Source organism: Epithele typhae (assembly GCF_022376455.1).
Source record: "Epithele typhae strain CBS 203.58 chromosome Unknown BXZ73scaffold_27, whole genome shotgun sequence".
NCBI classification, from domain to species: Eukaryota; Fungi; Basidiomycota; class Agaricomycetes; order Polyporales; family Epitheliaceae; genus Epithele; species Epithele typhae.
Window position 1 is genome coordinate 159921 of NW_025954218.1, and position 22029 is coordinate 181949.

The 22029-nt window shown below is 58.0% G+C and overlaps 8 protein-coding genes across 8 annotated transcripts; 4 read left to right on the plus strand and 4 right to left on the minus strand.

Annotated features, from left to right (window-relative positions):
* Nucleotides 1-1370: 1370 nt before the first annotated feature.
* Nucleotides 1371-3232, plus strand: BXZ73DRAFT_77892 (glycosyltransferase family 15 protein; the record flags this gene model as incomplete). The annotated part of the gene is made up of 7 exons (XM_048022747.1): nucleotides 1371-1427; nucleotides 1485-1819; nucleotides 2189-2369; nucleotides 2428-2554; nucleotides 2609-2764; nucleotides 2826-3098; nucleotides 3168-3232. The coding sequence occupies 7 exons, from the start codon at nucleotides 1371-1373 to the stop codon at nucleotides 3230-3232; spliced, it is 1194 nt and encodes a 397-aa protein (XP_047877422.1).
* Nucleotides 3233-4830: 1598 nt separating this feature from the next.
* BXZ73DRAFT_101821 (uncharacterized protein) lies at nucleotides 4831-6259 on the plus strand (the record flags this gene model as incomplete). The annotated part of the gene is made up of 8 exons (XM_048015025.1): nucleotides 4831-4868; nucleotides 4923-4957; nucleotides 5016-5185; nucleotides 5265-5331; nucleotides 5795-5932; nucleotides 6000-6015; nucleotides 6075-6126; nucleotides 6179-6259. The coding sequence occupies 8 exons, from the start codon at nucleotides 4831-4833 to the stop codon at nucleotides 6257-6259; spliced, it is 597 nt and encodes a 198-aa protein (XP_047877423.1).
* A 651-nt stretch (nucleotides 6260-6910) lies between these two features.
* Nucleotides 6911-8805, minus strand: BXZ73DRAFT_47748 (UV radiation resistance protein and autophagy-related subunit 14-domain-containing protein; the record flags this gene model as incomplete). The annotated part of the gene is made up of 5 exons (XM_048019930.1): nucleotides 6911-7496; nucleotides 7546-7756; nucleotides 7806-8444; nucleotides 8499-8689; nucleotides 8741-8805. 5 exons carry the CDS (start codon nucleotides 8803-8805, stop codon nucleotides 6911-6913), a joined length of 1692 nt encoding a protein of 563 aa, XP_047877424.1.
* A 2342-nt stretch (nucleotides 8806-11147) lies between these two features.
* On the plus strand, nucleotides 11148-12018 carry BXZ73DRAFT_101823 (thioredoxin-like protein; the record flags this gene model as incomplete). The annotated part of the gene is made up of 4 exons (XM_048015026.1): nucleotides 11148-11180; nucleotides 11239-11364; nucleotides 11426-11914; nucleotides 11974-12018. 4 exons carry the CDS (start codon nucleotides 11148-11150, stop codon nucleotides 12016-12018), a joined length of 693 nt encoding a protein of 230 aa, XP_047877425.1.
* A 983-nt stretch (nucleotides 12019-13001) lies between these two features.
* On the minus strand, nucleotides 13002-13805 carry BXZ73DRAFT_47561 (ICMT-domain-containing protein; the record flags this gene model as incomplete). Its single annotated transcript, XM_048019895.1, has 2 exons — nucleotides 13002-13553; nucleotides 13608-13805. The coding sequence occupies 2 exons, from the start codon at nucleotides 13803-13805 to the stop codon at nucleotides 13002-13004; spliced, it is 750 nt and encodes a 249-aa protein (XP_047877426.1).
* Nucleotides 13806-14418: 613 nt separating this feature from the next.
* On the minus strand, nucleotides 14419-15222 carry BXZ73DRAFT_77897 (ICMT-domain-containing protein; the record flags this gene model as incomplete). Its single annotated transcript, XM_048022748.1, has 1 exon — nucleotides 14419-15222. The coding sequence occupies one exon, from the start codon at nucleotides 15220-15222 to the stop codon at nucleotides 14419-14421; it is 804 nt and encodes a 267-aa protein (XP_047877427.1).
* A 517-nt stretch (nucleotides 15223-15739) lies between these two features.
* Nucleotides 15740-18216, minus strand: BXZ73DRAFT_47591 (Cullin repeat-like-containing domain protein; the record flags this gene model as incomplete). Its single annotated transcript, XM_048019906.1, has 12 exons — nucleotides 15740-15824; nucleotides 15877-15928; nucleotides 15990-16001; nucleotides 16055-16510; nucleotides 16559-16718; nucleotides 16775-17158; nucleotides 17211-17597; nucleotides 17648-17738; nucleotides 17796-17880; nucleotides 17938-18033; nucleotides 18085-18133; nucleotides 18187-18216. The coding sequence occupies 12 exons, from the start codon at nucleotides 18214-18216 to the stop codon at nucleotides 15740-15742; spliced, it is 1887 nt and encodes a 628-aa protein (XP_047877428.1).
* A 568-nt stretch (nucleotides 18217-18784) lies between these two features.
* On the plus strand, nucleotides 18785-21608 carry BXZ73DRAFT_77899 (RNA ligase-domain-containing protein; the record flags this gene model as incomplete). The annotated part of the gene is made up of 5 exons (XM_048022749.1): nucleotides 18785-19159; nucleotides 19219-19491; nucleotides 19686-20364; nucleotides 20415-21004; nucleotides 21045-21608. 5 exons carry the CDS (start codon nucleotides 18785-18787, stop codon nucleotides 21606-21608), a joined length of 2481 nt encoding a protein of 826 aa, XP_047877429.1.
* Between the last annotated feature and the right edge of the window lie 421 nt (nucleotides 21609-22029).

Sequence of the window (22029 nt, forward strand, 5' to 3'; positions counted from 1 at the left end):
GGCGGCAAAGGATTTCCGAACGGGCTGAGGAATAATCGTGCAGGAGTAGAGACTGTGAAGAGAGTACCTTCAGCGTGGTCCAACAATCTCCACCGCCATCGGAACCGCCTCCTCCAGGTCCTACTCCACGATCTCCTCGTGTGCCCGCGCCGTCTTTAGCAGCACCGAAACTTTGAATGGTACGCCCCACGAAGGCGGGTACCGTCTAGTGTGGGAATGAGTTTTCCACCGTCAGTCCTGCGGCCTTGGATGAACTCGCACTCAAGGAGGATGAAGAGCAAGAGGGTGTTTTACGGGGAGCGCTGCAAAATAGTTAGTACTGGACGAGGCCAGCCCAAGAGTGCTGAGAACCGAAGAGCCCCATACCGGGAATGTGCTTCAAGATCTGGCAAGCCATCCTCAGCGCTCAATGTTGGGTGGAAGTGAGGAAGAGATAGCGTAGGGCAGTGAGGTCATGTAAAAGCGGTCAAGTTCGATGAGGCTTTGCGGAGCGCTAGCGGTCCGGAGAGTCCGGGGAATCAAATTGACCGTTTACATATGACAGGCTATTAATAGGGCCACCGCGCGCGGATGTTTTCAAATGGTTCTTACAATTGCAAACGTCGTGCGCCGTTTGCAAAAAATGGTCATCGGAACGGTTCAAGTGCGCCAAGACGGAGGCAGCGGAGTTTCATGGAATGTGAATAACTGATCCCAGTTATAGTAATTCCTATCAATCGGAGTCCGAGTTGTCACCGAGACTGACAAACAACGGAGAGGTTCCTATAAGATGCGCGTTGCATAAAGAAGTTCACCTGTGGAGCTGGAGCCGGCGTTCACCGTTGTTGAGGCCTTGGCGGTTGCCAGCAACACTTGATTCGTGGCACTCACCGCATTCCACACGGGTTGGAGCTGCGAACTTGAAGACGGAGGAATCGCAACGCCACGGGTGGGTGCATGTCGACTCGTACAGCCGCACGATCGATCTCCTCAGCACGTCGCGGAGGGACGAGCGTTTGGAGGACCTGCTGCGCAGCAGCCAAGACGGAGGGACTGCGCGCACGGTGCACCTGTGTTCTCACAGCGGGCAGTTTACAGCGAAGACATGATCCATATGGTGTCTGCCAGCTCCCCGAGTCCCGATTCCAGGTCCCATGGAACAGATGGCTACCCGAAAAGGAGCGAGGGCCGGTGGCTGCGGCGGATGTCCGACGACTGCGCACCTCCGGAGAAGGTTTGACACTAGAGCGCACCAACAGCGCCTTCCGTCTCATTTATCCCCGTGCCCCTAACGCAATGCCCTCCTTACTGCAGTCTGCCACCCACTCCTACCTCGAGCCCCTTGTCTTCCTCTCCTCCCTCCCTCCCCGTCGCCCTCCTCGACGGCCCCGATGCTCATCAAATTCACCACAACTACGCGCTATATCGCCCTTTCGGTGTTTATCATCGTAAGCCTCTCTCATCTTTCTTCACTCCGCCTGCTCCAACCCCGTACTTCCCTCCAGTTCGGCTTGCACGCAATTCTCAGCGTCACCCATGAAGACTACGGCCGCGCAACCTCACTAGGCAACATCGCCTCGCAAATGCCGTGGAGAAAAGCAAAGTCCGGATACGTCTACCCTCTCGAAGACTACATACCCCTCCCCGAGTCGGACGCCGCCACACCGCCCGACCAACACCTGAGGCGCCATGCCAACGCGACCCTGCTCATGCTCGCGCGCAACACGGATTTGGAGATGGCGCTGCGGAGCGTGCGGAGGCTGGAGGATCGATTCAACCGCCGCGCGCGGTACCCCTGGACGTTCATGAATGAAGAGCCGTTCACAGACGAGTTCAAGACGTGAGTACATCTCTCGCTGTATGCGCATGTGCACTCCGCGTCCCCTGTCCGCCCGCGCGACGGGCTGAGGGGACCGCTGGTCTCGCGAGCGGCCGGGGCAATCTTTCGGCCCCGCGATATCCGCGCGCGTTCTCGCGCTCGTTCGCCCCCGTGCTGACCCAGACACGTCGGGAACGGGCCGCGATTGTGAGCCAATCAAGCGTTCTGGTGGCTGTGATCCCAGTCCTTGGTAGCCGCCCCGCGCGAGAACGGGCACGCTGATCCGTGCTTGGCACGGGCACGGGTGGGGACGCGCGAGACCGTCGTCCGTTGCACGCTGAGCTGTTCGCCCCGTGCACTCTCGGACCGATCGCTAACACGTACCCTCAGCCTCATGCGAAACATTATCCATGGCGAGGTGACATTCCTACAGATCCCGAGGGACCACTGGTTCCAGCCATCCTGGATCGATGAGGATAAGGCGAAGGCTGGTCGCGAGCAGATGGAGAAAGACAACATCATCTACGGCGGATCCGTTTCATACCGGAACATGTGCCGTTTCAACTCAGGTGTCAGTACCACCTCTCGTTGCCATCTGACGTCGCTCATGTTCCACACCTGTGCACCAGTTCTTCTTCCGGCACCCGGAGATGCAGAAGTACAGATGGTACTGGCGTGTGGAGCCCGATGTACACTTTCACTGCGACATCACCTACGACCCTTTCATCTTCATGGAAGATCACAACAAGACGTACTGTGAGTTCTCCGTCTCCGCGCCGCCCCATCTCAATCTGATGCCTGATGTTGAAGCGTTCACCATTACGATGTACGAGTTCGGCGCGACGATTCCGACGCTATGGGACGCGGTGAAGGAGTTCACAAAGGAGAACCCACAGTACGTCGCGAAGAACAACGCGATGGGCTACATCTCCGACGACAACGGCAATTCCTACAACAATTGTCATTGTACGTGTCTCCCTCCCCTCTTCCTTACTCCCTGTTCATCCGACTGATCCCGCACGTATAGTCTGGTCGAACTTTGAGATTGCAGACATGGACTTCTGGCGCTCAGAGGCGTACACCAAGTTCTTCGAACACCTCGACAGCAAGGGCGGCTTCTACTATGAGCGTTGGGGCGACGCGCCAGTGCACTCGCTCGCGGCCTCGCTCTTCCTGGACCGGAACCAGATCCACTTCTTCAATGACATCGGTTACGAGCACAACCCGTTCACGCACTGCCCGCGCGGCACGCTCGCGTTCCAGAAGGGCAAGTGCAAATGCGATGTGGCGCGCAACTTTGGTGCGTGGCGTTCCACTCTGCGCCGAGCGAGCGTGTTGTCCGGGTCGCTGACCTGGTCTGGCCCTCTAGACTACGACGGGTACTCGTGCATGCGTCAGTGGGACCGCATCCAGGACGGCCTGATCCCCGGGTAGAGTGTCCTTCGCGCCTGTGTTTAGAACTCCACTCGCTCGCTGAGCGTCCGCATCGCCCGTGCGCTGTATTACCATCTCACCCTAACTTATCAGCTTCTATTCTTGCTATCAGTATCACATACCCTCGCTTCATCTCCACTCAGATCACCGTTCCAAGCCATACGCTCCCCATATGCACGTCTAAATATCGCCCGTCCCACAGACACTTACCCATAGATGTTGTCTAGCACGTCGCTTGCTGATCCCGCTACGAAAATTGCGCTCACTACCAAGACCCTACGCAGTATCGATGCACTTGTAATTTATCTCGTCTCGTTCCGTAATGCTACGTCGGGCGCTGAACGTTGATTATTATTGTGTGTTTTTTCATGCGAAGATGCTCCAACATGCAAGGACGATCGCCGTTGAACGTGGACTGTTATCATCTCGCTTTACTCCGCATACTGGGATGAGATGAGATACATAAGCAGACTACACTACACAGGGATCGATCCGAGTCCGATAGCGTCACGCTGCGACAATTCGGCCGTGACGCAGTAGGCTGTGACGAGACCCATTGGGTGGTCACGGCCACATCTTCTCTCAGGGTATCCTCGACACACGCTTGAGATACACATGCAACGTCTTTCCACTATCTCGCACTGCAAGACGCACGCCGCATCATGAACGCTCAGTCAATTGGTTGATATCTTCTACCTTTACAACGATGGGATCCGGTGTTGTGCGCGCGGTGCGTAGGAAGGTGCTATGGACGGGACGTCTCCTCCCTCATTCGCCCGTTTGGTGCGCACAAGAGGGCACCTCGAGGAGTGCGAGCGCGAACCCGGTATGCCTACACTATGAGTTTCTCGTCTGGCATGTCCACATCCCACTCCCCCGTTCCCACACTGCGCAAGGTTGACCGACGAGTGACGAGACTTGGAGCCTGCTGCAATCCCATCGTCGGTAGTGCGGCTTGCGAATGGCGATAGCGAGGGTGCGTGTGTCGTCCCACCCATGGGCATTGAAGCTTATACTGACCGCGCCGTTGATGGTGTTGTCTTCGACAGATCACCAGACGGCAGCTATTGCTACCGTCGTTTTCAAACGCCCATCACTGCGTTCCTTCGACGCATTTACCCCGCTTGCACCGCATGCCCCTCTCCTCGATCTGGCCAGCGCGACACTTGGGAGAGTGATTGGGGAGCTGTGAGGACTCAATCTTCTATTGCAATACGTCGACATACTGACATCAGACTTTCAGAAACCCTTCACTACTTCTGGCAGCTCGGTGGGGGCGATTCTGCGGCATTGAAAATTCGGACAAAATTGACGCAGGTTGAGACCAGTAGACGTCCGTACATGATAGGATCTTCTGAGGTGAGCGATCCGCCCAAAATGACCGGTCTCTGTGGGAGCCCGGAGATGTCGGGGTGCTACTTACGTGAATGCACAGGTCAGTCTAAGCCGCATGGAGCCCAGTCGATTGACATCGCTGATCTATGCGTAGGTGGGAAACAAAACCTGTCATATGTATACAGTGGGTAAAGTTCCGCGCATTCAGCGCTCCTCTCCCCTCGTCGTCGTCCCTCTCAGGCTCAAGCCTGGGCTAGTCGATCATGTCTTCCCGCCCGGCGCATAGCCTGACGCTCAGCGAGTAAGTATCAGTGGAGTCACTACATTGGCCGTGCTTGACCGATGTCACTTGCAGCCTCCAGGACTCGTGGCTCTCTGTCGCATCGCTAGGTGTGTCACCTCATCTCAGTAGCTTATCGGCGTACTGACTTGTTTACATGCCTGTTAGTTTTGGTTCTTTACGACTACCTTCTCACTCTCGACCGAGAGATCCACTACATTTGGCGTCGGAGTGTCTCCAGCGCGAGCATACTCTATCTCGTCTTGCGATATGTGTCGCTCGCGGCAGTGGTGGTCACCATGCTCAACTTATTCCCTTTCCCGGGGAAGGCGTCTGCTGTGCGTACCTCCATCTCTTCGAAGCGACGAGCAAGCGACGAGGCTGGACTTTTGGTTGATGTTGATCTTAGTTTGCCAGGGGTACGAGGTTGGCGCCGTCATGCGAATGATGTCCCTACTGACCGGCGACCCCCAACAGATGCAACGTGATCACTCGATTGGACTCGGTGCTAGACGCCAGTGTTTTAACGGCAGCTGCAGGTGACCTATCACTGTTCGTTCTCACAGGGCACACCCTCTGACAAATGGCGTAGTGTTTTCCGCCTTGAGGGCTTTCGCGCTATGTAGCAAGAAGTGGATTACTGGGATGGTCGGCTTCCTCGCCATTTTGAACGCCATTCCTTCACTGGTGAGCAGCTCTCGGGTCTGATCTGATACTCTTCTAACGCCCTTTTCAGTATGGGGCAATTGCAGTGAGCTCCGCATATCATCCGTCTCCTTTTCATAATATATGCGATTCCACTGCGACATCGACGGGTCCCTTGCAAGCGTGCGTCCGTCTTTGTTTTTGGCTCGGAGGTTCAGATGCTGATACGCCCGTGAAGTGGTTCGTTGCAGGTCCTTGATTTCTCCCTCAACCAAACTCTGACCTCGCTGGGACGCGTCCAGGCATCTCCGTCGGGCGTGCAGGCGGCATCCTCGCCGATCTCATCGTGCTCATCCTGACTTGGCAGCGAGCTTGGCCCGTGCGTGTACGTGGCAGGGTGTCGCACCAGTTCGCCCTTACGTCCGTCCTCTTCAACGACGGTGAGCCGCGTTCTGCCTCATTCAACCGTCTCGACTCTCCGTTTCTGATCGACACACCCCCGCCCAGGCACAACATACTTTTCGTGCGTACCGAGCTCTCTCGAGCGGCCGCGAGGTCCCTAATGCCCGCCTGGGACCGCAGCGCGCTCCTCGTCGCCAACCTGATGAGCCTCGTGTTCATCAACAACATCCAAGTGCGTCCATCCACTGTGCAGCTCCCCAGTCTTTGCTCACGAGCCATCGCAGCTCGTCTTCGTCCTAATCGGATGGACCAGCGCGTGCGTCTTTCGTCCTTTTTTCGCCCTTGCCGCATTGCGCCTCTCCTGAGCCGACGTGCCCAGCGCGACCGTCATCTTCACTTGTCGATTCATCCTCGACCTCCACGAAGCCGGGGCGTCCGCGCTCAGCAACCGCACGTCCGCGGGCGGGCCCTCGCCGTACTTGACGACGGTCCCGAGCCCGAACCGGGCCGTGGCGCGGTCGATGGAGTTCCGCATGCCGCGGGGAGGGCCGGCGCGCGGATTGGTGGACACACAGATCACTTGGTCGACGGGCAGCTTTTCGGACGGCGACCCAAGAGGGGCCGATGTGTGCGCAGGTTCTAGTCGTCCTTCAAGTTCAAGCGAGATGCATGTGGAAGGGGGGTTAGCCTTGTAGTGAGCGTGCACGTAATTGTTTATTACGGCTTCGCGCACGTAGCCGCATGAAGTCAATGTTCATACCCTCGTGGATACCTGCGTGTTTCCATCGTGTTTATTTCCCAAGAATAAAGGAAGCAAGGCGATAGTCGGACGGGCTTGACAAATGAGCTCAGTGTAACCGGATATAAATGAGCCTTCCATCTGAACGTTTGTTTACAATTATTGTACAACGCTCTTGTATCTATTGGTCCCGGATTCACAAAGCTAGAGATACAGCAATACCACGACCGGGCGTATCTCCACACACAGCGCCGACGTCCGTCACCGACCGCACCTACTATTCCAAGTCCGCCTCGAGCAGGTCCCACCCTTCGTCCTCCTCCACGATCCGCTCCGTGCGCACCTCCCGCCCGACGCCCTTCCCGCTCGTCCCGCGCGCCCTCGCCCGCGCGGGCGTCGCCGCCGTCGCCTGCAGCAGCTGCGCGAAGTCGAGCGGGAACCCGGGCGGCGTCGGCGGCGGGAGGAGCGGCCGCGTCGCGTGCGCGCGCCGGCCGAGCTCCGGCGAGCAGCAGACGGCCCACAGGTTGCCGAGCGCGTCGCCGGCGTGCGCGAGCGGGACGTCGACGGCCTGGGTGTGCGCGAGGTAGCAGACGTCGTAGAGGAGCATCGCGAGCGCGCTCGTGAACGCGCTCCCGGGCGAGGACGCGCTCGGGGGCGGGCCGTCGGCGAGGTGCGAGTCTGCGAGCGACGCGCTGAGCGCGGAGGGGCGTGTGGGGGAGGCGGGGGAGGTGGGCGCGCCGGAGGAGGCTGGCGAGGTTGCTGAGCGGGTGGGGGACGGACGAGATGGTGAGGGGGAGGACGTGGGTGAGGGTGCTGGTGCGGGTGGTGCGGAGGTGACGTGTAAGGGCTGTTTGGAGGACCATCTGCGGACGATTCAGGACGTGGGACGCGGGGGAAGACTATGGCGCTCACCTCGCCCAACCACCATTTTCCGCACCTCGAATCGCACCAATCCATGGGATTCCCACTCCGAGTAGTCCGCTGCCTTTGCCCGTAGTCGGCGGGATGGACGATCTACTCCACACGATCTCAAAGGGAAGCTTGATGCCCAAGTAAAACGCAAGCAGCGTTACGAAGTGGATTGTATGCGTCAACACCGCGTTGATGTGGTCGGGAGGATATCCTACGCAACAAGATCAAGAACTGAGCAGGCACGTATGATCTGCACTCACGTCGGATATCTCCCGGCACGGGGAGGACAAGCCCCCCGATGGTCCACTCTCCCTTTGTCCCCGCCTTCCCGCCCAGAGGAGGGCGCCCGCCGACCTCCACGACGCTGAACACCTCGACGAGCTCCTGCACGAGCCCCGACCGCGCACGAGCGATCGTGTCCGAGAGCGCGGTCATCTGCGCTTGCAGCTCCTCGATCTGCCGTGCGACCGGGTCGATGCCCCGCGTCGAGATCGGTGTGCCATACGGCGCGCTCCCAGAGATCGTCCGTCCCTGTGCGAAGCCGTACGGGTTTGTGTGTGCCCCGGAGAGAAACGAGGGGCGCGAGAAGTTCTGCGGGGGGCTGGTTCCGATGGAGAGGGGTGATCGTGCGGATTGCGGGGACGACGCGGTGAAGAAGTTGGAGCTCAGCGGGCGAGAGATGGACGTGGGCCGTGTTGCGGATGGCGGGGGAGTGGAGGAGTGGGAGGATGAACTCGCCCTGCGAATCTGAGGAGAGCTGGACAAAGCATGCGGTGGGGACGCAGATGAAGATGTTGAAGAGGCGGAAGAGGATTGAGTGTTGCAGAGGGATGAAGCATTCGCAAGAGTCCGACGACGAGTGGCAAGAGAACCCCTTAAATTATGGATCCGTTCTCGAACTGTGTAACACCGAGATGAAGGTTGGGAGCGGGGGGAGGAAGGAGAATGCTCACGTTGATCGTTTGTGGACCTCAGCCCGTTCACTCCATCCCAAACCTCCTGGACACGCTCTTCGAGACTCTTCAGTTCAGCACGTCTCAACCGTGCGGGCTCGACTGCGGTGGCCAGGGATCTCTGTGCATCGGCAATGCGAGCATCTCGGTCCGTTGCGGCATGCTGGGTCTGTAGGCGGAAGGAAAGCAAACTGCAAGATGTCATCCATCGAGTACCCCGAGGAGAATTATTAGGTGCTCACTGCTGTCTGAGACAGTTCTCGCAATAGAATTGTCGCTGCCTGAGTTCACAGTTGGCACACTCCATTCACCGCGAAGGGGGCAAGTCGAGCTTCTCCACTAACACCCGGCGCGGCAGTCGAAATAATCACACAACAGAGAGGAGAGGGGGATGTGGAGAGAACGCGGCCGTGATTACTCTCCAAGACAAGGGCAAGGGTAAGATCGGGGGAAGAACGTCGGCTCGTCCAAAGCCTTCGCAAGCCAAAGTCACACTCAGGCGCAGAGCCGCGTGCCGTCACGAGCCGTCACTTTGTAATGCGACGCGTCTCCAGAGTCACGATGACGACATTGATCACCATGTACACAACTATCTATGTTGGTCTGCTGTTGGAGATCGTTCCCATACGGCGGCTGTAATAAGACTTTTAGAGTAGCAATATATGGCAAGAGGTCATCAAGAAAGTCCTTCAATCACCAATCAAATCTCGGTTGTAGTACGTAGCACAGAACGACTATCCGTTGGCCTGCAGCGCAACTCCAGCCACAAGTTGGTGCAAGGGTCACCACGACGCGACCTGAGCGTCCCATTCTATCAACTCTATAGGCGGCCGTCCCGGCGTCGAAGTCTCCGCCACGGCCGTCCACCCAGCGTCTGCCGCGATGGTCCTCCCCCAAACGCACGGCGCGGCCACGACCACCCGTCTAACCTCGCGCGCCTCCCCACGCGTGTTCTCGACGATGAGTTCGGCGACCGGCCCGGCGAGTGGAGGATGCCCGACGAAGGTGTGGGTGAGGACGCGGATGCCGACGACGGTTCCCTCGACCTTCGCGTCGTACGCGGAGTACTTGTACCCCTTCGAGGGACAGGCGCAGGGCTTGCGTCGGTATTCCGCGTCCGAATGCTCGGGGCACGGCCCGGGGAGCTTATGGCCGATGCCTAAGACGCGGATAGAGGAGCCGATGCGGAGAGGTGTGGCAGGGGGGAGTATGAGGTCGTAGACGTCCAGCACGACGGAGCGTTTGCCTTGCGCGTCGACCACCTTGTTTGTGTAGCGGAACCTCCATTTGGCGTAGAGCGCAATAGGAGGGGCATGCTTGGGTAGGCGTGCGGGGGTAGTTACAGGAAGGGTGGTCGAGGTAGACATGGGGGACCAAGTGTCAGTCCGATGTGGCTCTTGGGGCCGATCGCGACTTATGACTTGGGATCGAAAGGGAACAGTGGTCGATACGAATGCACGACATGACTACATTTGTTGTTGTGGTAGGACAAAGCGAAACTTTTTCCTGCTGGAATTGTCAGTGGTCGCGGAGTGGCGTCCCATTGATGCATAGTGGTCGACTAAGCTGTGACACTGGTACCGAATGCATGATACCACCCATTCGATGGACATTATGTAGCTGGGCCTTTGATTGACATAGTGAGATGCATGAGAGACCATACGCCCATAATACTGTACACACCTGGTTAACGAACGGGACAAGCCTGATAGGGACGTGCGCCCCCCACCGCTCTCCAAACATCCACGCCGACTTCGCTTGACTTGAACAGTGGCACAAGCCCATTCGGAGGCAACGAAGTATGGGGCCGGACCGAGTCGAGGAGGTACGCGAGGTTTCCGGCGGCGACAAGGAGCCAAGCGGGTACTGAACGACGGCATACGGTGACGAGCCCGTGGGTGACTTGCGCCGCGAACTTCCACGTGAAGTGCCCGTTAACACCACACACGGACTTGTCCACCGAGAGTCGCACAGACAAGGCCGGCGACAGAGGGTGAGAGAGAAGATCCCTTCTGCACAAGATAGGAATGTCGAGATGAGCCCCCCAGGCTGACACTTACTTGATCGGCCATGGTATCGGTGGTATGACCTGTTCAAGTCAGGCGGACCGCGAGCATAGCCTCCAGTGCGGGGACACGCCGACTGGTCGCGAGTAAGGAAGTGCCATACGACGAGGGTTAGGGTTGGCTTACCATTCTGCTCGGCCGTGACAAACTTTAGGCGCTTTTGAGGCCGAGGTTTTCAACCGTTCTTCGGGCTGAACAACCACCAGTACTGGTCTTGGCACTCCCTCGACTCTCTTCCCAACCCCCTACGCCGCCCATCTCTTCTACATCCGACGATGAAAGCAGGGGTGGTGGTTTTTCTGAGTTCCATGCAGATGTTCAACGTGAACACCGTGGCTGCGCTACTGCACCTTGACAGATAATCCTCCAAATCTTCGTCTGTCGACGTCGGACGGGAGATTTCCGGGGAGCTGGGAAACATAATTGCTGAACAAGCATGTTGCTGACGTGCCTTCGTTCCAGAGGCATTCATGATGTTGATCCGCAGTCCCGCACGGTGCTGACGCATACTATAAGACGTCCCATCATGCGCCGTCTTAGGCCGTGCACGTCTCCTCGAGATTCTATCTTGACCTCCTTCCAAATGCCTGAGCAAATCACTCTTTACGGCCATGGGGTACGTCTCACCGTGGTTCCGACAAGTTTGACGAAGACTGGCTAATGCAGATGCTCAGTACTCGCCTTACTGTATAAGCGCATATATCGCATTCGATGAGGCGGGTGTGGATTACACGCACCATGTGATCGATGTCACCAACAAGCCGGCGTGGTTCATCGAGTCCGTCAATCCCGTAGGCAAGGTGGATGCGCCCTCTCTCTTCAATCATCTCCGCCCCGCGCCCCAGCTCACTCCACACGCAGATCCCCGCCATCACCTACGGCGGCCCGTCCGTGCCCCCCGACCAGCCCTCGCCCGAGTCGCGCAAGATCTCCGAGTCGCGCGTGATCGCAGACTTCGTCGCGGACCTCAACCCCGCCGCGCACCTCGTCCCCGCCGACCTGCTCGCGCGCGTCGACATGCGCCTCGCCATCCTCGACTGGGTGCACCATGGGCTCGGCGTGTGGAGCGGCGTGTTCTCCGGCCCCCGGCCCACGGAGGACCTCTTCGTCTGGCTCGAGGACCTGCAGCGGCGGCTGCCCCCGACCGGGTTCGTGGCGGGGACGTTCTCGCTCGCGGACATCGTCATGGTGCCGTTCTTGAAGCTGCCGGTGTGGTTTTGGGAGAACGGCCTTGCGAAGGGAGACGGCAAGAAGTACTTGGAAATGCTTCAAGAGCCTAAGTTCGCGCGGCTGAGAAAATACCTTGAGGACCTGGACGCGCGGCCGAGCGTGCAGAGGTCGTGGGATGTGGTACGTCAAGAATTGCTTGACGAGTTATAACGAGCCTGTTCTGACTCGAAATCTTCCAGGAGGCTCTTCTTGAGAGGTGGCCGGATATTCTGAAGGGCAACTAAATACGAGTTGAGCCAAATGAATGTTGTCGACTCGCGGAGAACATGCTTACTTGCAGCCAAATTTGAGTCAAATGTGCGTTCTAGAACATGTTAGCATCATTTCCCATAGCTTCATGAGCGCACAAAGTTTTGATCGGACGAGCTGGTAACGCGTCTTCGTGTTTGTTAGTTGGATAAATCGTCTTTCTGCCGGAGCACTGCCATTGAGAACACGAGTCGAGGTGAAGAATACGGTTAGGGTCAATTCCCCAGTCGCGGGCCGACGCGTCCCTCCCTCCCTCCATCATCCATTATGTGGGATGACTGGTTTCCCTGCCGAAACGCTTGATGTCCCGGGCAGGTATGAGGTTCCTGCGCGCGGGTGGAGGCTGGGGAGGCGGCAAAGGTAGCACAGACGCCGGAGTCCGAGTTCGCTCCCCGGGCCCGAGGACCTTGAATGATTATTTGCAATCGCGATGAGACAGTCCAAGCTTGTGGAGCAAAGGTTGCGGACGGTGTGATGCCCCAGCCCAACAGCCTGGGATCACCCACGATTGGCTGTGACGGTCACCCCGACATTCAGAATGATCGATCAACTGCGACTCAACTCCTGACCTGGCCTCCCTCGCTGGCGGTATACGCGACGAGCACCGGGGACTCCACCGCGCCGGTCGACGCTCATGCCGCGACGTCAGTCCGAGCCAGGCTGGCGTGGATACCACCGAACAGCCGCGTTAATATGTCACCAGCTGCTGAGGGCAGATGCGCAGCCTTTGCAGGTTGATCCTGCATGAGGCTGAGGAAGACGTGAGCGCGCGATAGTCGCCTGCGGCACATCCATTGAAGCGAAGGCAGAGCACGACTAGATATGTTACATGATATCTTCTCGAGCTTCGAAAATACGCATCGGGGGAACTGGAAACCATCCCGTGCGACCTCGACACTTTGAGGCAGCGCGTCGGCGCAGTCAGATCGTAGACCATAATTCGAAAGCTCGCACGCACCTAATAGATGAAAGGAATGACGCTGTAAGGAACACGCTCAGCCCACGCGTCCCATCGGTCCCCAAACGTCTCCCTCATCTTCTCGTCTTCCCGGTCCATCCTCGCCATCAGACCCGGAGTCACAAGCCCGGCCTGGAACACCAAAACCGCGATCGCCGCCCTTCCCAAGGTCGTCTTCGCCCATCCCGAGGCGATCAAGTACGAGGACCGGTCGAGAAGGTACGTGAGGTTTCCGGCGACCATGAGGAGCCAACCGAGATAGCTCGGGTGGCGGACGACGGCGTAAGGGCCGGAGGTGATCAGCTCGTGGTCGTCCTGTACGGTGACGGTCCACGTGAAGAACTTTCCGAGGGAGCGGTGGCACCATATGCGTATCTGTCCTCCGAGCGTCGCGCAGGCGAGACCGACGACGGACACGTAGGAGGGCCGGAAGGACGATACGGAAAGACCTTGTCCGAGGAGAGAAATGACGCTGTCAGAGATGGCGTTGGGGGGAGTGCTGTGGGCCACGAGGAGCGCCGCTTCTGCGAGAGCTAGTCCTCCGACGATGCACTGTGACGTGAATGAGCGGGGTGTACGGCTGTGGACTCGGGCGATGGCACACACCTTGCATGTCGTCGCGAGGGCGTAACTTAATTGAACACTCCGGGTGATGAAGTCCGTCTGTGAGGTACTTGATGGCTCTTTCTCTGGCGACGGCTTTGCTGGAGGGGTCATTCCTCCGTACACAGACGTGGCATAAGTAACTAGGAGGGGTATCTTGAGCAGCGGCGTGTTAATGACCAAAGGTTGTAAGATCAGCATGAAGGAGAGACGACGAGGAGGGAGCGTGCGTGCAACGGAAGCTGGGGGAGGGGAGAGGCGCGAGGGCGATGCGAGGGACTTCTGCGCTGCGAACGGGGGCGGATGAGGCTGTAGGGAGGGCACGAAGACGAGTCGAATAAGTACAGGAGCTGAAAATGCGAAGTCCGGACGAGGGAGACAGGGCCGAGGCGGAAAGGAGGAAAATGGGGTAAAACAAAGCAAGATACGGGGCGCGAAATCATACTGCAAAAAGTTACAGCAGCGCGGTGGGCATGCGGGCCAGAGATGGAGGAAAGGTAGCCATGATCGACAGAAGGTCGGGCGAAGCTTAATTATAGGACTAGGGCGCGTCATTGGTCGAGCTCGCGGCGCGACGTCGGTCGGCGGTGGAAGGGTAGGGTGCGCGTGATGCGCGGGGGACGCGTGCGGCGGGGTGCTGATGGTGCGCTGGGCGGGGCGGCTGTGCGTCGGCGGAGGTGGTTTGGTACAAGGCGCATCAGCTCCCACGACTGGTCGCAACCGCGTGACACATGACGGTCCAAAAGCGTGCTGCCAGTGGGAGAATATAAATCAATATAGCTTCCAGAACACACCTCCACCGAGCCGCACGCACCTAATACACGAACGGAACGACGCTGTAAGGAACGTGCGCAGCGTATGCTCTCCACTGGTCTCCAAACGTCTCCTTCAGCTTCCTGTCTTCCTGATCCATCCTCCCCAACAGACCCACTGTCAACTGCACGGCCTGCAGCACCACAAACGTTGCCGTCGCCCTTCCTGCTGTCGTTCCGGCGAACCCTGAAGCGGCGAAGTACGAAGCTGGGTCGAAGAGGTACGTGAGGTTCCCGGCGGCCACAAGGAGCCAGCCTAGATAACTCGGGTGGCGGACGATGGCGTAGGGGCCGTCGGTGATGAGCTTGTGGTCGTCATGTACGGAGACCTTCCACGTGAAGTACTTCCCGAGGGCTTGATGGCACCATATGCGGATTTGTGCTCCGAACGTAGCGCAGGCCAAGCCAACGAAGGAGATGGGGGATGGTTGAAGGGAGGATGCCGTGAGGCCCCGGCCGAAGAGTGCGATGATATTGTCCGAAACAAAGTTCTGGGGAGCATGGTACGACACGAGGAGGCACGCCTCAACCACGGCTAAGCCGCAGAGGAGGTAGTGCGACGTGGATGAGCGAGGCGTGGGGCTGCGGGGGGAGATGAGACGAACCTTGCAGGGTGTCGCGAGGGCGACCTGCACTCTCATGCTCCGGGTTATAAAATCCGTCTGAGTGACATCAGATTGAACCATCTCTGGCAACGCTTTTGTCTTTGGAGGGGTCCACGCAGTGTACATGGATGTGGCGTAAGCGACTAGAAGGGGTATCTTGAGCAGTGGAGTGCTGACGACTAAAGGTTGGAAGATCAGCATGTTCAAAGGCAGGCGGTGCAAGGGGGCATGGGGTGAACAGCACCTATCCTTTATATACATAGGAAGGGCCTGCTGGCAGATCCATTGCAGGGAAGAGCATCGCCTCACTTAAACGATGTCCTCTCACGACAGCGGCCATCTAACAACACGATAGCTCTTTTCGGACTTCACAGCGTCTGGAGGCTTCTCGAGGGCATGTGTACAGGGCTGCAAAGCTTATCTGTCGGCCAAACAAGGACATCGGGTCTAAGCAAGCGGGGCAGCAATGAATCCACCAGTCACTCACGGTACGTAGCGCCAGGATAAGTACAGCAGCCACATGTCTTGATGGTTCCTGACCCTTAGTAAGCTTACTCCGTAAACCAAACACGATGGTTTGAGAGACCTTCCCGCCGTAATCTCAGGAGATGCAGAGACATAGCATAAGTTAATCCGTGTTGTACATAAGCGCAATTGAGCTTCTGGACTCCAAAACCTCTTACCGCAGCCATCACCGCGTGGAAGTCAATGCAGCATCTCACCAGCCCCATCCAGCCTGCTGGAGGAGGGTGTTGGTCAACTTCTCCTGCGGCGGAGGCATGGGTAGACTGCTCGTTCCACCACTATGAATGAGGTGAGTCGTTGTCATGTGACACAACTCAGAGGGGAACACACGTGTAAAAGCCCTTGATGAGTGCTTCGACGTCCTCTGGAGGCATCTTGATGTCTAAGATAATCAACAGGACTGTCAGTAAAAGCCTGGGTCTTCTGCCGAATATACGACACACATTTCTGCGGATCTGGACGAGGTGCACATCAGCACTACACATAAAGACGACGATACAGAACGTACTCTTGCTGAACTCCTTCCCGAGATTACGCTGGATGAACCGCTGAAGAGACGGCACGACGAGCTTCCCGGCCTCGTCCGCGACCGTCGCGCGACCCTCCGGATCGTCAACGAGCACCCGTGCAACCATGTGCCGCTCCGAGACTTCGTCGAGCAGGTCGAAAAAGCGCGTGAACTTCTCCTTGACCGCACTCTTGCCCTTGTCGCGCTCATCGACAAGCGTCTGGAGGAGGGGCGAGAAGTTGGCGTCGAAGTAGCCGGCCTTGGCGGTTCGGAAGTTGGTGTTTAGAAACTCCACCGACGGGCGCGAGAGGATCTGCGTGATGGAATTGCGCTCGACGAGCAGCTGGGTGCGCAGGAAGGAGACGTTGTTGAGCAAGAATATCGCGCCGTATGCTGGGCGTTTGTTCATGCGTGAAAGCGCGAGGAGAGCTTGGATCGTCGACTGCACGACGTCGACTGGGGGGAGGGTTGGTGGGGACGCGGTAGAGAGGCCCGAGGACGTACACGTGAAGTGCTCGAGCACCATCTTCTCATCGACCTCTCCTGGTTTTGTCTTCCCAATCTGAGTACCCTGCCCCATCTTCCAATTTCCGTCACCTAGTGTTAAAAGCGCCGCGGAAGCACCCTCCTGGACGACCAAGAGCTGCTCGAGGTATATTACAGTCTGTAAAGCAGTGGCTGTCAGCTTCCAGGCAAAGTCGTCATTAATGGGCGGCATACTGTGATTGTGAACTCGGCAAGCCCGGTTCCCACTTCCCCTCCCTTGGGTCCCATTCCCGCCACCTTGATGTCAGCCAGGAACTCCGGGAAGCTTCGCAAACATGACGCGCGAATCGAGTGAAGGCCTTCTTTCAGCTCGTTCTCTTTCCGGTCCGCGCGTCGGCACATGGAATCATTCCAACGCAGCTGGAGGGCAGTAAGGGAAGAGTAGGCGGAGAGAGCGAGGAATGTGTTCTTGTTTAGATTGCGCTTGATCAGCGAACCGAGCGAACCGAGGGTAGAAGTGAACAGCAACGTTAACGGGGAGATAAGCGCCGCATATGTTGAGGCGAGCATGTTGGGTGTGTTGAGAGAGGCGAGTTCGAGAAGAAGACTGTACTCCTCCTGCGTCCGTCGAGATCAGACACTGTCAGGCTGCGCAGGGGTAAGCACTCACCTCGGCGACCGTAAGCATGTTCTCTGTCCAGACGCCAACCTCGCGCCCGGCCGCCACACCCTCAATAGTCTCTGCCCTGTCCACCACACGCTTCCCGAATGTTTCCAGGCATTTCCGCACCCACGACCCACGCATATCTCCATATCCCTTTTGCGCATCTTTCAGTGCCGACTGGATTCCTGGTGCTGCCGGATGGGAGGGGTGCGTGGCAGGTAAGGGGAGTGTGCGGAGGAAAACGACGAGAGGCTTGAGAGTCACGAGGAGTTGTGCTGGGAAGGGAACGGAGGTAAACTCGGTGCCGCCTGGAGGTACGCCGGAGGAGCCCTCGGCGACGATCTTGGTGTACATTTGTATAAGCTTCTTAGCACCAGTCTCCACCAGACGAGCCTAGAGAACAGATATCAGAGCAATGCAGCACGGTAGAACATGAGACATACCTTGTCGCGAGAATCTGTACTGTTGAACGCGACACTAGCGTTCATGCGTTCAAGAACCTCGGTATATGCGTTCAGCTGACCGGGCTGTGGTCTGTGTGAAGGAATGATGAGGCGTTGTGCTGTATCAGGTAGCATGAGACGTGGTCACCCTCGCAAGATCAATGCTTCTTCTGCAGCGACACCCTCATGGTAACTTGCGATCTCGTCTATCTTCTGCAAAGTGTTCTCAATGTCTGAGATGCAGATTGTGTAAACGCATGAGAGAAGTGTTGACGACGTGATTTGCTTACTATTTGACCGCCTTGTGAGAAGTTGTGTGGAAGTGTACAAGGGCAGAATAGACTTCTCGAGTTTCACGAGACGAGTGTCGAAACTAGACAGGATTGCTACCCAATGATTCGTATGGGTATCATCGATGTCGTAATAAACGCGCTCACAGGTCATGCGTTGAGATATTTGTCTCGTCTTGTTGAGGTTCTGCTCAAGCTATGCAGGGCAATGTCATAATAGTCCATGGCTGAGGACCGTGAAGCGCATACCAGCTCAATCTCTGCGGTCTCATCATCCATCACAGCACGCTATAGCACAACCAAAAACAATCGAGGACAACGTATGCGCCTGGCCAGGCCCAAGTCGGCGGCAGGGTGAAGAGAGGAATCGGAAGGTTCGATGGCAAGGCAACTAGGCCGTGCGGCGACTGCTGCAGCGCTGGAAGAAGCTGGCAGGTGTACGAAAGCTTAGGGATGCCGTGGTTTTGAATTGCGCGCGCTGTGCAAGTTGGGATGGAGGGAGAGGTGAGGTGGTGACCGGTGATGGGTGGAAGGCAGGAGAGTAAGTCGGATTCCGAGAATCCCGGACCGACGCTTTCGCCCTGAGGCGCCCGGTGCCGCTGAGCAGAGCCTCGACGTCGCTTCGTAACCGCCACCACCACAACATGACAATGAAGTGACTCCCTTTCGACCGCCGTGAGTCAGAGCAAAGACGCATATAATCACCACAACCACGCTTTCATCCTTCCACATCACCACTCTTGTATATCTAAGACGTCTCTTTGCTCTCGCTCTCCCAACATCCTCCATACGCAAGAGCTCAGCAAAATCCGTTAGGTCTGCTCACCACTTGTCTCATCTGTGCAAGATGGCCGCAGTTACCCAAGACGCCACCCCAGCCGCTTCCCCGCCCGCTATCTCAGGTTCAGAGACTGCCGACGAGTTCTCTGAGCTCCTCTTCGACGAAGATGACTCGGATCTCGTCGAAAAGCTCAAGCAGATCTCGAAGGAGGACCCGAAGCTTGTCAAAGCTAGCGACTACCAAGCCCCTGCCGACCCCGGCATCATCATTCGAAGCTGGAAGATGAACGAATTCAAGTACTACAACGTTCCGACCCCCTTCCCCACTCTCGCTCGCGGGCTCTTCACTCAGGATATCAAGAAGGGAAAGAAGATGATGCATCGGATAGTGGTGAGGGGATACGACAAGTTCTTCAACATTGGCGAGGTGCCTTGGAACACGGTACGTCCCTCACCTCTCATAGCGCCGTTAACGAGACGTGCTTATTGCGTTGTATGTAGTGGAATGTCCTCGAAGAACATACTGCTCCACCCTATACCCTCACTCTCAAGTCCAATGGCTGCATCATCTTCATCGCCGCGCTCACACCCACCAAGCTTGTCGTGACGTCCAAGCACTCGCTCGGCGCTGTACCCAGTGGCCAGGCCCCGACAAACGAAAGTCATGCGCAGGTCGGACAACGTTGGCTTCACACGCACCTCCAGTCGGTGGGCAAGTCCGAGGAGGACCTTGCGCATACGCTGTGGGAGAAGGATTGGACGGCAGTGGCAGAGGTGAGTTTTCGCGCACCTTCGGCATCCATCAGTCTATTGCTCTCTTTTTCTTGCCCATACTCCTCTAGTGGGGGATACGCTGCATAGGCGCATCTCGTCTATGGACTATGGGTGAATATGGGCGAAGGTTGCCACACCTACCTATGCAATACATCTTTCTTCTCCTGATAACCTGTTGATCACTTTTATCCCAGCTTTGCGACGACTCGTTCGAAGAGCACGTGCTACCCTATACCGCTGAGAAGACGGGTTTGCACTTGCACGGCTTGAACGCTTGCACTGGTGCATTCCAGACCCAGCCCCAAGACGTTGTCGATGCCTTTGCGCAAACCTGGGGTTTCATCGTCACGGCGTCCACTGTCCTGCCCACCATCCCTGCCGTCAAATCCTTCACCGAGGAGATCTCGCGCGCCGGAAGCTGGAACGGCGAACCTCTTGAAGGCTTCGTCGTCCGCACACGCGTCACCACCCCGCTGCCCAACGGTCCGTACCCCGCCGGCGCGTCGTTCTTCTTCAAGGTCAAGTTCGACGAGCCGTACCTGATGTACCGGGAGTGGCGCGAGGTCACGAAGTCCCTCCTGACGCACAGCCCCGACTCGCAGAACGTGCCGAAGCACAGGATGAGGCGGCCCGAAACACGGCTGTACGTCGACTGGGTGTGCCGGGAGATCAAGGCGAACAAGTCACAGTTCGACAACTTCACGAAGGGCAAGGGGATCATCAAGACTCGGGAGCGCTTTCTCGCGTGGCTGGAGACCGAGGAGGGCCAGAAGGCGAAGGCTAACGGTGGGCTCGGCGGGGAGGCGCAGGAGAAGAGGCCGAAGGAAAAGGAAAAGAAGGTGATCATCGTGCCTATCGCCATCCCCGGCCTTGGTGAGTCTTCCGCCTGCCTCGCTGCCTGCACCGAGGCTGACGCTGCACAGGCAAGACGACTGTCGCCGTCGCGCTCCAGGCGCTCTTCGGGTTTGGACACGTCCAGGCCGACGACATCCCGGGCAAGAAGTCGAAGTCTAAGGCCGGCGCGTTCGTGAAGGAAGTGGAGAAGGCCTTCAAGTCGCACGACGTCGTCATCGCAGACCGCAACAACCACCTGATGCAACACCGCGAGCAGCTGCTCGGCACCGCGAAGAAGCAGCGCGCGCGCCTCGTCGCGCTCTACTGGCCGCTCGACGACGACATCGACGGCACTGGCGCCGAGTCCGCGCGCGACGCCGTCTTCCACATATGCGCGGAGCGCATAGATGCCCGCGGCGCGAACCACCAGTTGCTCATCCCTGGGGACCCCGGCGCGCACGAGGCTGTCCTCCACCAGTTCATGCGGCAGCACGAGCCGCTGGCATCCGCACGAGAGGGCATCGACTCGGACGACGTCGTGTACATGGACGTGCGGGACACGCTGGAAGACGCAGTCGCGCGCGCGGCCGGGGCGATCGCAGACAACCTTGGGCTCGAGAAGCCGGACGCGGAGAAGATGGGTGCGGCGCTCGCCAAAGCGCGCGCGTACGCCCCGAAGGTCACCGCGGGCGCGCCGGCCGCTCGGCCCCACCAAGCAGAGGGGCAAGGTGCGCTACTACGCGATCTCTGGCGAGTTCGAGCCGCAGCCAATCGTCGAGGCGGCGTTGGCGGCGGTGCGTGCGGGCGACGTGCCGCGGGCTGCGCGCACGATGTGGACGAAGCTCGTTGAGAACGGACGGGTTCAGGACGAGCCGCATGTGACGCTAGCGCACACCAAGAACCTCCCCGGGGACCAGCCGCTGTGGGACGCGTGCGCGGCGTTCGTGAGCGAGATAGCGGCGGGGGGCGGTGCGGTGCCGCTGGAGTTCAAGCTCGGTGAGCTCGTGTGGGACGATCGCGTCATGGCGTTTACCGTCGAGGATCTGAAGGCGGCTGAGGGGTTGCCGAATGCGGAGGTCCTGGCCGCGACACGTCGGTTTGCGTCTGGGCTGGGACCAGAGCTGAAGCAGAGGCTGCACGTCACGGTGGGGACAAGGGACCGCAGCGTGCCTCCTGTGGAGGCGATGAGCTTGGTGCAGCGGTGGAGGAAAGGGGAGTCGGGGATCTGGTCTGTCCCGGTGGGTGAGACGGTCAGAGGGAGAGTTGAGGGATTAACCAGCTGAACGGCTTGAGTGCCTGCTGAAACCCATCGCATCACTATCCACACATCGAATTTGTTAAAGGTCAATGTATGTATCAATAGCTAGAAATCCCCATTCATATCTTTGAGACAACGCACGATACGAGACGCTATATGGCGCACGGCCAACTCACGAGCAAATTTGTAGTAGGTCAACAAGACCTGCGGTTTCAAACGCCGCAGCAGCAGACAAGTCAACCACAGGCCTTGATATGTCCCTTCCAAGCTGTTTTAATGGTTGTACCACAGCCGACTTTCGCTTTTTTCCTCAGAGACAAGGCGCTGAAGGCTGCTGCCACACCACTCTCCTTGGTGTTGCTTCCGCTGGCGACGAGAGAGCTTGCCGTGGCGGTTCCCCCTACACAAGTGCAAGTATAAATCAGGACGGCCCGTCTTGAGGAAAA